Consider the following 13,869-nt stretch of genomic DNA (forward strand, 5'->3'; position numbering starts at 1 on the left):
ATCACAATCTACATCATAATCTCAAACTGTGCACCTGTATTTTTCTAGCATTTTCTAGGCAATCGAACAGAACATCAGTTGAATTTGTTTGTTCTTTTTTTTTTGGATTTAATAAAAAAAAAAAAAGAAAAAAAAAAGAGGAATGCCATGTCCTTTCTAAAGTGGATGATGCTACATAAATGAATTTTCAAAACCCTAGCATACTTGCAGCAATAATAAACAAAATAATCAATTTTCAAATTAAACATATATACATAAAGCTTTCAAAATACATGATGGATGATGATCAAACACCAAATGAAAAAGTCTGTACAAGTTTGATGAACATGAGGCCAACAAATAAATGTTTTGGAAAGGGTTGACTCTAGGTATGTATAAATAAACATTATATATAACAGTTCTACTAAAACAAGTAGATTAGGAGCAGAATTCATCAACCCTCTCTGTAGAAACCCTTTCTTTCTGCGGTTAATGCTACGGATTTGCAGATAGGGCAGGTGTTCTTGATGAGCAACCACTTTTTTACACAATCTACATGGTACTCATGTCCACAATCGAGAGCTCCAATCTTTTCTAGGTTCTTATAATCCGTCTGAAAAATACCCAAATTTACAGTCATCAGTCATCAACGACACAAGTAATTTAGTCTTCAAGTTTGATTAATCATGACAATGAATATCAGAACAGGAAGTAATAAGAAAAAAATAAATCATAACATTAATAGAAGAGGAAAAGCAAAGATGCTTGCTTTTTTTATCAACTTTTTTATTGACTTTTTTCGTTTTTAGTTAACTTTTTAAAAAAATATATATAATTTCAAAAAATTTACACTTTCAAGTTCTACTCAACTTGATGGACCTGAAAAGTTTATATATAAAATAAAATAAAATAAAAAAAAAAAAAGAGTCTACATTCTTAGCTTTTTGTCTTTTGGGAATTTTTTTGGATTTTTTTTTAAAAAAAATTAATTAATTAATTTCTTTTTAGATCATTCTAGACTAACATACTTGAAAAGTAAATTTTTTTGACCCAAATCTAAAAAAAATCACTAAAGACAAAATTGGAAAAAAATGTGACTTTTTTAGCGGATCCCAAACAGAAGGAATCAGAAAACCATTAAAGACAATGACAGTGACGATATGCAGCAGAAATTCATCTGAGAACTCAGAATGTCAAACACAAACATAATAGTGGAACAAGAAATGAAAAGGCCAACGAAGAAGGAAACCGACACCAGCAATGCTAGTTTTACCAGTAATTTGAGCAAAAAGTGAGGCAGATTATTCTAAAAAGAAACATGAACTATTGAATTACATGTGAACCCATGGACACTGCTTGCATATTCAAGTATATTCAGAGCATCGAGTATGTTCACATTTTTTAACCGTTAAAATAATATAAAGTCAAAGTAACGTCAATACCTGACATATGACACAGAAATCAGTATCCTGATCAGCACAAGCCGCTTCTTCCGGATTCATACAAAGAGTAGATGAAATATATGTTCTGGTTTTCAGATGACTTGTGATGGTCTCCTCTGACAACCCGGTCGTAACATTGCCAATCTGTTCTCCCAATGCAAGAAGCTCCTGGAATAGAATTTAAGATTTTCCGGTTAAATTAGTTGGCATAACAATTAATCAACTTCTGGAAAATCAAAACAACATGGGAAGGTTGTTCTAATATATACTAATTCTCTATTGGATTCTCCGGCAAAATGATTTTCTATTATTTCATTAAAACATCAACCATTTCATGATAAGAAAAGTAAATCCTCAAGTTACCTCATATGACATATGATCGATATCCAAGCGCAAATCTCGGTGGCGATCAATGGAATTCCCTACTTCATAATAGCCAGAAATCTCTAGCGTGGCGACTTCCTACATACATCAACCAAAACTGTTTAGCCAATTTACATACACATAGTAAACAATACAAAGACAATGGTAAACAATAAAAGATAATCACTAAGGGTCTATTAGGTAATGTTAATTTTTACAGTTTTATATTTATATTTACAAAATGTTTGAAAACTGTAAGCAAAAACTCATTTGGTATCTACTTTTGTTTTCAAAAACTTGCGAACAGTTTACAAAATTTATTAAATTCTTGTCCAAAAAAATGTTGTTTTAGAAAAAAATTCTCCCACCACCTGTAGCCACCACCCATAGCTCATCACCACCATTGGTGATCTCCTCCAACAACCACCTTCCATGTGTGTACCAAGCTTTTTTTAATTTTTTTTATACCAAAAATAAACATAATCGAGTTTAATGTTTTAGGCAAATAAAATGTAAATGTTACCAAACAACACCTAAGCGCACAACTCCGATAAAACGGAATCATACAACTGTAAATTATAGTTTGTTTTTTGGGTAAGCAAAATCATAAAACTGAAATATAGAGAAAAGATTACATCTGCTGGCAGAATTCTCAAGTGAGGAAGGTTACGGTGCCTCATGGTTGCCTCAGGTATGAGTACCCTTTGATGGGGCTGGTATATCCTAGGGCTAGTTGGTGGAACAGGCCCCACATATCTAGGCCCCACCTCCACAACATCCTGGAAAGGATTCATACGGGTGTGTGAAGTGCTACTTGTTGAAAGTCTATGAGAAGATGTTGCTACTTGGGAATGGAAATTGATATTCTGGCCTCTCAATCCTTGCATAGGATGTGGTGGATGATGAAGATTGTGGTGCCCTTGGTGGAAGGGAGGAAGATGCATGATAGTTGTTGAACTTCTATTGCTAGCTGTCTCTTGATATACACCCATGGTTCCTGGCTCTGTGCGTCCACCACTAACACTACTCCCTGAAATCAGGAGAGAGAGAGAGAGAGAGAAATTAGTTCAATTCTTATAGGTTTAAGAATATATCACCAATGGCATACTAGGATGTAGGAACAAATTGGAATATTTTCCTCGCTTTTCCATGGAACACAACTATACTAATGGTGCCTTCAGCAAAAAATAGTAGTCATGTACCACTCACTAGATGAGAGTGGGTGGAACAGATTCCACTGAACTTTTGAAGGATAAGTTACACAAGACAAGTGGGATGAAACTTTCCATTTGAAGGCAAGGATCAAAATTTCGTTTCCATGTGTCATTTCGATTAATATGGAAACAAAAACATTTCGGAAACATTTAAGAAGCAACAAAAGAATTTGAAAATACATAGAAATAATTGAAAACATAAGTTATCTAAATGTATACAAGTTCCATAATTGATTAATTAAACATACTGAGATTTTACATAGTGTTCACAAAAAAGAGCAAGAGTAATCAATATTTCTATGAACCAAAACTTGTTTAGTATTGTCCAGTAACTTAAGATTAAACACAAGTGCAAATGATTCTAAAAGTGTATAAAATTTTACTTAAAAGAGTATATTATTAATGTATATAAAATTTACTACATAGTAAAATACCATTTATATTTTTCTAAAAAAAATAGTAAAAAAATCTATAAAAAAAATCCGACTAATTGTTTTGGTTTATTGCAGTGTGTTATGGTGTGTCCCTCCATGTAGCAGTGTGTTTCATGAAAACACAAGTGTTTCATTTTCCGATGGAAACAAATGGAAATTTTGTTTCTCATTTGAAGGTTTTAGTTGCCACTGGTTATATTTTTATATTTTTTTGTCGGAAAAAGAAAATAAAGGCTAAAGAATAGATAACACTATAGACCCTAAGAAAATTACCGTGCAAGTAGGTTATAGCAGGTGCCTGACTCCAAGTCAGAGTGCCTCCATCACCACCATTAGTGTGGAACTGATGGTCCAACCAGGGAGAACTGGCAGTCTGAAAGGCCGGCCCAACATAAGTCGTTTGAATCAAATGGTTACGGTTATGTGCCAACACAAAGTCCGGTCCAATAGCGCCTGATACACTTTGATGAGATCCAACTTCCATAGGACTAGCCACAGGTTCAACAGGCCTTCTATTTAGAAGGGTGATTGCAGAACTGGGGCCCGCTAAAGCATTACAATACTGGAAACTTCCCGGCATCCCTTCAGCATTTTTCATCTTAGATGGAACTCCAACACCAACCATGAAGTGATTGCTCATTCTATAGTCATCTATAGGGACTCCAATAATTCCACCATTGCTAGAGGATGGTGATAGATCATGAGACCCTTGATTTATTGAGAGGGGGAAAATTCCGGCACCAGATGGAGTCATATATGGATTATAGTAATTAGATGCATGATGATGCTGAAAACCATTGTACTGTGCCATCCCATAAAACAAAGCATTTTCATGGCTGTCTGGTAGATGATGGATATCAAAATGAGTTGGGTTCCCAGCAGCTGGTAATATCGAGTGGACATTAGGCTGTGGACAATTTCCTATGCTCCCGAAAAGAACACAAGGCTCGAGACGGACATGGGACTGGGCTTCTTCATCCAGCTCCAAGTCAATCATCTGACTAGGGCACAGCATATTCCTTTGCCCCATTTTATCAAATCAAATAACTGGATAATTCCTGCTTCAAGTGGAAATATCGTGAGTGTAAAAAAACGGTTAGATTGATCACTTGCAACTAACCAAGGAAAATGCTAATGCCTATATGCACGTGTCAAAAGTGTATAGAAATGTGTGAAATGTGCATAAATTTCAATAGAGGTGTTTGGGAATACGTGAAAATGAATTGAAATTTTTACCAATTTTGGCACTATCTTCACCTTAATGACAGCCCATAGAGTTGTCGTTATTAAACTCATAATTCTAATGAACCCCATCACATGGGACAAATAATTGCATGGTTAGGTTCTGGTAATCAGGTGATTGATTTCAAGGGACTAGGTATACAAAAGAAAATCTATGAAAGCACAGAGTATATCTGCACACATATTTTATTTAAAACCTAAAAGTGGGAGATATGACAAACAATTGACAACCTGATCACCATGTATGCCTTCTCTCATCTCAAATTATTAATCAAAGGCCTTTCTCTCACTCAAAGGAACAAAAAGAAAAAAGGCGATCGAGGCACAAGAAAAGAACCAAAACCATAAATATGCTGAGTTTGAAGACATGGATATTGACCATTACAAGTCTTGTGCCCTAAGGAGGCACAGTGAGCCTACCACAAAATCCAATTGCCAAGGTCACCTCTTCACCAAGATAACTGCCTGTCAATTTTGGGTTCTATCAAAAACTCACACATGGATTGTGCATTTACAAAGACCACCAACACCTTTTACCATCCACTTAACGCTGTTTAAAAAATCAACTTTGCAAATAACATTGCAGAAATTATAAGCAGCAGCTTCCACAGTTTAAAGGGGTAAGGAATGAGGACCAATCCTATCCAATGTCAGACAAGTGATACACTTAAATTCCATACAAATTGCTACATTTTAAATTCCCCTTGTGGTTGACGCAGGCAGTGATGTCCATAAATATAATGAACTCAAAACTTTCAAATGATTGAGACCAACTACAGTTGCCCATATGCCTATTTTTCCCATTAGTTGGGGGAAAGGGGTGGTTGCTTCTTGTCTTTTGTTTCTAGATCACCAATTTACTGCTAAACAAGCACATAACCACATAAACAAACATGTTTCTAGTACCACAAAACTTCTAGCTATTAATCATCAAGAACACTCATACGTCCAAAGGAGAAGCTCAGCCAACCCCTGAAAGATGGAAAAGGGAAGACTCAAATGGAGTAAGCAAAGGTAAAATGAAAGAATGAATTACTAATGATTCCACTCACCCAATGCACATGAAATATGCTTGGAGAAGTTTCCAATCCATTCTCCTTTTCGTTGAGAAATTTACATGTTCACCTTTTACAAGGCCACTGTCCATGTATGGGCATCAACCTCAGGATGGAATCATACCCGAAAATGTTTTGTGGCAAAGAATGGAGAGAGAATGAAAAGCCACTCTATATATATATATAGGCAAGAAAGAACTTAAACAAACAAGATCCATCATGCTTCAAACACGAAATTATAGTCATGGAAAGACAAGGATATTTAAGAATGAAAAAAACAAAAGAGTCTATACTAGAGACATCTGTTGAAGATTTTTATCATATTATATTATAAATAAAAAAAGAAAAAAATAAGGAAGAGAAGTATGGTACTAACAATTGAAAAAAATGGATTTTTTTTTTTTTTTTGTGGCAAGTATGAACACAATGTAAACTACCAAAACTAAAAATAAAAAGAAACCATATTCCTCAGTACACAATGGAAACCACGTTCTTTAGTTCTTTTCAAGTTTTGAAAGTATGAACGAAATGAAGGCTACCAAAAATAGAAAGAAACCAAATTCCTCAATACACAGTGGAAACCACATTCTTAAGTTCTTGTCAAGTTTTGAACTCACTCCTGTTCCTTTAGCTCTTCTCAAGTTCCCTTTTGTTTGGATGGAAAGGAGACCATAATCTCTTAAAAGTTGTAGCAGATAGCAAATTAAAACAGAGGCAACATAGGAATTAAAATTAAAAAATACTACAAAAATTACAAAAAAAGGCATCTTTAAAAGATTACAAATAAGCTATAAGAATGCCCAAAAATAGAAAAGAAAACAAGTTGAATTCATAACAATGAATTGATTGTGTGTAGTAGGTATGTGTCCATCTCCACTACGTCATCTCAACAGCTACATCCATACAGCCATGTGTTGACAAAAGAAGACGAAATGTGGTCCAACCGCAGAGCACCTCATATGGACCTCTCTGAACAAACCAAGTCTGAGTCCCAGCTGCCAAACACTGTGTTCCCTCATGGATTGCCTCAGCGAGCAACTGCCAAAAGGCTGCTTGCTGCCCCATCCAAGCAGCCGCCAAAACAGTCGCTTGCGCATGGCAAGCAACTTCCATTGATCGCCTCCCTTACAGAGAACAATTCAAGAACAAAGTCAACTATCACTTCAACTAGGCTGTGAGCAGGGCCTAGGACAACCACTTGGGATCATTGGAGGATTGTGGCTTCGAGGCTATAGCCATGGGTTTGTCAAGGTTCGCCTCGCCCACCCCCAAAATGGCATGGTGGGTCCACCTTGACTAGTCTTGGAGACAAAGGGACTTTGACCAAGATATGTAATATCTCGGATAGCGTATCATACCTAACTTCGTAGATTATGATACAATCCCCAATGCTTGTCATACCTCCCAAAGCATGACCTAAGAAGAACGAACTCAAACATGCAACCTAACACGAACACAACACCAATATGTTCACTTGACAATTTTCAAAAAACTGCAAGATACAACACGTGCAGGACATGTATGAGATACAACACGTTCACTAGAAAAAGCCATCACATAATGAATCCAAATGGCATTTAAGAATAATAATTGATCCAATAATCGTAAATAACCAACACAAAATCATTTCCATGTATAGAAACACCATACTTAAAAACGAGAACATAATTTTCATAGTATCATAAGTTTAGTTTTCAGTATATATAATTTATTACACTTACCTTATTCACACTGTCGATTTAACTGAGGCTTAGACTCACTCTCTGGGTGAAGGGAACATAGGCATAATAATCTTCTTCACCCCTAAGACATACAACAAATTGATACTAGTAAACATCATACCCTAAATATTACGCATGTTGTAACTACACATACACATGAAATACATTAATATATAAACCATAACTCATTTTGAGACTCAGAATCGCTTGATCTCATTGACATATAGTATGCAAAGTAAAACATGATTTAAAGTAACTAAGAAATACACTAAATATGAAAGAATGTTACAAATTAGAGTTTAGCTACAGTGACCAGCTTGAGATAGGTGCACTATACTGATCATATCTCCTGATATAATGAGAATCTAAAGGTGAGATTAATGCCATAGAAAAGTGGATTTCTAATTTTGTAAACCCCTAGTTTATAGGCCTAAATTAGAGTTCAAATGAAGAAACTATGCCCATTTAAACATCCTAACATTCTAGAGAGGAAAAAAAAAAAAAAAAAACAACGTTGATGTCAATTTTGGGTCAACTTTGACACAAAATTGTTGTCTTCAACTGGAAAAGATCCTAGACTGCAAGCCTCATACCACTAGAAAGACCTATAAGTCTAGTTTCCAATGCAACAAATGGTGCAAGATTCCAGTTTTTTTGAGAAAAATATGGCCATTTTTTCTACAATGTGACGTGCTAACCGATAAATTATGGCTTAACCTAAAATGGTTCAAACTTATTTTTCTTCTTCTAATCTCAACCCAACTCTGACTCCAACCTCTTTCCAACCTTCATTTAACATCTAAAGTAGGTTGTAAACCATTTAAGATGCATTTACCCTAATCAAATCTTGTTGAACACGAATACTCACTTCAAGTTGCCAAATGCAAGAATCGCATTTCTTGAACTTAGGTCAAACCAATCCAGCCACCTTCAACCTCTCTTACAAATCAAAACTTAGAAATAATTCAGTTGCTAAAATTTAAGAAGTACAATGAGAAGCAACCAAACAATAATTTAAGTGTCCAAGGTTTTTAATGGCATCCAGTCACTTGTTTAATTACTGCCTTTCCTTATGGGCATTTGTCCTCATTTTTATCATTAGCCTAAGAGCATTTTGTAATATCTAAAAGCATAGTTCATGACTTGAAATTTGTTAAAATTTATTAAAATAGCTACAAACTTTGTTAAAAAATAAATTATTATAAAAGAGAAACAGCCCTGTAAAATTGTTCCCTTGCATAAAAAAAAAATACCCATTAAGTTTGTAGCTTCACAAATAAAAAGTAACCCTAATTAACAACTAAGACTCCATTTGTTTGCTGAGAACAATGTGGGGAAAAAAATATGAACTTTTAAATTTAGAAATTTTTCATAATACAGCTTGCTATGTAGCTTTGCTGGGTCAAGTTTTCATTTGTTAGAAGGTAAAAAGACCCTCAACATGATTTCTGCTAGAATTACAAGGGTCACCTCTATAACTAAATAAAATATTAAAAAAAAATAAAAATAAAAATAAATCAGATACTCAAAGTGCTAGCTTTTGCAATTATCGGCAACCAATGTAAACGTAGTTTGTGCACTCTTGCAACAATCAAAAGGGGCAAAAAAAAAACCCTAATTTCTAATCAACAACGAAATGGAAACATTGTTGATTATAATCCATGTAAAGCCTGCAATTGAACTTTCTTTCGAATGCTAATGTGTATCTGAGCCTGTAGATACATATTAATGCGTACATATGGTAGGATTGAAAATCACAAAAAAGAAAAAATAAATTGAAAATCAAGTGAGAATTAGGGAAATTTTAGAGAGTAACGAAAGAACAAACCAAATTGGGCCTTGATCAGAGCGAGAGAGAAAGAGAGATCATGAAATAACATAGAGAAATCTTTGTGAAACGTAAAGAGGGAGAGAGAGAGAAATTCAATGGAGAATCATCTGGAGTTGTTGTAGTTCGTCCATATTTGTACCGTTACTGCTACGTGGCTGTTTGCTTTTGTAACTGATGGCAATTCGAGTTTGTTTGTTTTTATTTTTCAATGGAGTGTTCTCATTTTTCAGAAAATATTTTTTTGAAAATTTTACATTTTTATTTTTTGTTTTTATTTTTCGTATTTTTTTGTTTTACTGAATTTTTTTAATATTTTAAGTAATTTTTTTATTTTTTAGATACACCTAACATAAATACACCTAAAAAGTAAAAAAATTGTAAAAAAAATCTTTTAAAAAATCACTAAATACCAAAAATACAAAAAAAAAATATAAGAATTCAGTATATTTTTATGTATTTATTGATTTTTTAAAATATTTTTTCACAATTTTTTTACTTTTTAGATACATCTAATCTTAAAAAGTAAAACAATGTTTAAAATTTAAAAAATATTCACTAAAAACAAAAGAATACGAAAACCAAAAAATTCAGTTTTTAAAAAATTTAATCCAGAAAACTCAAATCAAACATACTGAATTTTTTTTTTCATAAATTTAAAATACCGATTACTTAGAAATTACAAATATTCTCTTATTGAAAATTTTTATTTTAAAAAATTAGTAAACAAAATAAATTTTTTAATTATTCTTCTATAAATTAATGAAATTAACTATATTATTAATTAATATATATTTTATCATATTATTAAAAGAACACTTGGCTCATAAATTCAAATTTAGATTTTGTTTAGCCAAAGAACCAAACGCTAAAATTTAGGCAAAGTGACCAAAATAGCCATCTATACATATGGTACACACTGTGGAAACTAAACCCTAAACCAAACCCCCTATCTGTCTTTTCTCTCATCTTTTTAATTTCCCTCTACCGTCTCTTTTTCTTTGTAGATTATCTTCAATCACCAAACTTATCGATCACAGCGGACTCTTACTCGTCTAGCTCCCAACACGGCTTCTGCACTGTCGCGTTGATTATGTTATTGAAATGGTTTTCTCATCGAAATCAATAACATTGTCGTAACTGAGCTTAATGTCTCCATCGTCGACGGGCAGTGGAGCTGTCGATCATTCTTTTTCTATTTTTAAATGGATTCACCAAAATGTCATAGTCCTCTCTTTCTTTCTCTCGATAAAACCCTACTTTACCACCAATCGCCATCGTTGTAACACCGTCATTCATTACGGCAACTTCTTATCTTTGCCGCTTCAGATCTCTGAACTCCAAATTTGGATCTTGACTCTCTCCAAGCCTTAGATCCCAATATTTCTCTCTCTATAGTTCAATTTTCTATATTTGAATGCAGTTCTTAGATCTAAAATGTGTTTTCATTTTTTTTTCTTAATTTTCCAAATTTTCCAAGTTCACGAAACAATTATTTGATTTTTTAGATTTTCCATATTTGAACACAATTCTTCGATTTTCCAAATTCGAACATAGTTCTTTGTGGAGAGAGTGAGCTTCGATTCAGATGAGGATCTCACGCTCAACTTCACTCATTTGATATATTTCGTGAACTTGAATGGTCTTATAGCGAAGAATATTGATATTTTGTTATTTTTATGTATTGTTTCCGATTTAAGACTCGTGAAATAATGAAATTGTTTTTGTTCTTGAAAACTCTTTGTTTAGCAATTCCAAATTGTTGATGTTAATTGCGTAGTCTTTATTGGTATGAACCATAGGTTCCAAACTGAGCAAGTTTAGCAACACTAATCTAAAGTGCCTCAACATAGATTTGATTGTATTAGATTTAAACAGACAAAAAATAAATTGAATAGATCACTCTCTCCTCTCTCCACTCTCCAAAAGGCTCATATTTGTTCAAAAAATTAAACAAATATGTTGAGATAGGTTCAAAAAATTGAACAGATAGAATAAAATTTCAACAGATATAATTTTACGTAGACAGATTTTTAACAGAAATAAAAAGAAATTGATAGATTTTAAACATATAGAGAAAGAAACCCACGACTTCTAAATAGATTGGGAAAAAAATTAAACAGACAAGGTGGTGGGTCGTTTTACACACTAAAAATAAACACTAAACTACAAAAAATTTCTTAGAACAATGATAAGTTCAGGTATAGATCCACAGGGACAAATGTGAAATTAAACTAATTTAATTGTTAAATTTCTAAATTAATTTTGATCAATAAGATGATAGTTCATAGACTAATAATAATTATAAAAAAAAAACTAAAAGATTAAACTAGTAATTAAAATTGAAGTTGAAGATAGTGATTTTTGGAAAAACCTGAGGTAACAAATTCACCACTAGCTACATAAATAAGGTCTCAATTTAGAAATCAATTGCGTTACGGTTCTAACTAAATAATACTTTACAATTACAAATTTGAAACATTGATCAAGAGAGTTATCACGTTCAATGTATAGATACGAACCATCTCAAGTAACACGAGTTGTTCACTCTAAGTTAGGTAGCAACATTACTCATCTCTCGTAGTGTGGCTCGTCTAATACCTTTAATATGAAAGAATAGAAGACCATTGCATAGAAAGCATTCAACAATCATAGAAAATAGAATACTTGAAGAAAATCATGAAAAATATATTTAAAAAACTTCTTAAACACCATACAACTCGTTCATACTATTATAACAATGAAAACCAAAGAAAAAACTCTATTTACTTGGCTAGGATTTTGTCAAAACCCTAAAAATAGAAGAACTAGCCATTCATAGAGGAATGGGAAGAGGAAGAGGAAGAGGAAACCCCGATGGATGATGTTCTTGAAGCTTGAGAACCTTTCTCTTCAAACATTAGCCCCTCTTATATTTTGAAAATTTCCAGAACCCTAATCTAGCTATTTATTTTTTTTACCTTCAGTTTTTTCAAAACAAGTTCCAAACACCAGGCATGAATTTCGATATACGGTCGCATGTGCGGGAAATTCCACTTTACGTGCAGAGAGGGTTATATACGTGCGGGAAAAAACCTCCGAACGTGCGATTTTCATGGTCTCTGTTTGGCTACAATTAGGAGTGTGCATAGTACCGCCAATACAGCTCTGAATCGCTCCGAACGGCGCATTTTTTGAACTATGTTGGGCGGGTTGGGGTTCCAACTCTGGCGGGCCAGCGTGGGTGACGGGTGAAAATTTGCCAACCCGCGGTTCTAACCGACCCGACCCGCAGCTGATGAAAAAAAAGTTCATGTGCTACACGCTACACACACAACATGAAATTTTAGCCATAGATTACACACATACACATCCATCACACAAATACTCCCCCACACACAATAATTCTTCAACTAAACCTAATTAACCCACACATTTCATCTCATTCATTCATGTCGATTCATCGCCACTGTCTTTTGGTCTCATTCCTCACCTCGCCGATTGGCCACTACAAGAAAAAGCGTTTTTGCCGACCACTTTTAGCTACCAAAACTAATTTAGTCGCCAAAAGTCACGGATTTGGCTACCAAAAATAATATTAGTCGGCAAAAGTCAACTTTTAGCTACTAATTTTTCTTAGTAGGGGAATGTTGATTATTGGCTACTAAAAAAAATTTAGTAGCTAAAGATATTACAATTAGCGACTAAAACAATTTTTAGTAGCTAAAAATATGACAATTGGCGACTAAATAAAAATTTAGTAGCCGTAGAGGTACCTTTAGCTACTAAATTTTTTGGTAGCTGAATGAAAATTAAAAAATTAATTTTTAATCTTTTCCGACCAAACCTTTGGTCGCCAAATGTCAAGTTTCCGCGACAAAATTTCTTTTAGTCGCTGTATACCTACTTTCGGCTACTAAATTGTTTGGTAGCCGAATGAAAATTAAAAAATTAATTTTTAATCTTTCCCGACCAAACCTTTGGTCGCCAAATGTCAAGTTTCCGCGACAAAATTTCTTTTAGTCGCTGTATACCTACTTTCAGCTACTAAATTGTTTGGTAGCCGAATGAAAATAAGAAAATTAATTATTTTTATTTTTATTTGTTATTAAGAGGTTGTATACCCACCATCCAAAAATATTAATATCTTATTTTTTTTATTATCTCAAAATATTAATTTTTTTAAAAATTAATTATTAAAATAATATGAATTTCTTATTTTCTCCTTTTTTTAAAATCCATTAATAATACAAAAAGTACAATTATGACAATTGATATGTCTAAAAAAATATACTATCAAAAGGTAATTTTGAAAAATTAATATTTTTAAAATGTAATAATTGTATTATAAAAAGAAATTAAATTCTGAAAATAGATTATTATTTTTAGATGGAAGAAGTAGTCGGCTTTCATTTGATGGTTGAACACATCTTTTAATAATTGGGCCCTCACGCGAAAGGTATGCTAAAATGGGCAACTTGTTATTGGCTGTTTATCGATAGTTTTACATTGCAAAAATTTAAAGGCATAGTTACAGGTCAGTCTGATGAATTTAATTTTTAATAATAAATTTATTATTTTTAAAAAGTACAATTAAACTATTTATACTTTT

General features: G+C 33.2%; 1 protein-coding gene across 9 annotated transcripts; it reads right to left on the minus strand.

The window, feature by feature from the left end:
* Positions 1–232: 232 nt before the first annotated feature.
* LOC114313997 (putative E3 ubiquitin-protein ligase ZFP1) lies at positions 233–9,509 on the minus strand. Of its 9 annotated transcripts, none has more exons than XM_082879862.1 (8): positions 9,279–9,460; positions 7,451–7,532; positions 5,727–5,813; positions 3,706–4,490; positions 2,420–2,814; positions 1,785–1,883; positions 1,422–1,589; positions 233–592 (listed from the first exon to the last, which is right to left on the minus strand). In XM_082879862.1, the coding sequence occupies exons 4-8, from the start codon at positions 4,460–4,462 to the stop codon at positions 434–436; spliced, it is 1,578 nt and encodes a 525-aa protein (XP_082735988.1). In that variant the 5' UTR covers positions 4,463–4,490; positions 5,727–5,813; positions 7,451–7,532; positions 9,279–9,460; the 3' UTR covers positions 233–433. The 9 variants fall into 9 exon arrangements, with proteins under 9 accessions (XP_082735988.1, XP_082735989.1, XP_028116226.2 ...); XM_082879863.1 differs by having other exon boundaries at positions 5,727–7,221; XM_028260425.2 differs by lacking the exon at positions 5,727–5,813 and having other exon boundaries at positions 9,279–9,475.
* Between the last annotated feature and the right edge of the window lie 4,360 nt (positions 9,510–13,869).

Source organism: Camellia sinensis, chromosome 7 (assembly GCF_055761805.1).
Source record: "Camellia sinensis isolate YWXY chromosome 7, ASM5576180v1, whole genome shotgun sequence".
NCBI classification, from domain to species: domain Eukaryota; kingdom Viridiplantae; phylum Streptophyta; class Magnoliopsida; order Ericales; family Theaceae; genus Camellia; species Camellia sinensis.

Excerpts from the sequence above, each read along its gene's own strand:
- LOC114313997 (XM_028260426.2), bottom strand. The coding sequence starts at position 4,462 with ATGGGGCAAAGGAATATGCTGTGCCCTAGTCAGATGATTGACTTGGAG. Across the intron at positions 1,590-1,784 it reads TCGATCATATGTCATATGAG|GAGCTTCTTGCATTGGGAGA; the intron begins GTAACTTGAGGA and ends ATTCTATTCCAG. Across the intron at positions 593-1,421 it reads ATTTCTGTGTCATATGTCAG|ACGGATTATAAGAACCTAGA; the intron begins GTATTGACGTTA and ends GGTATTTTTCAG.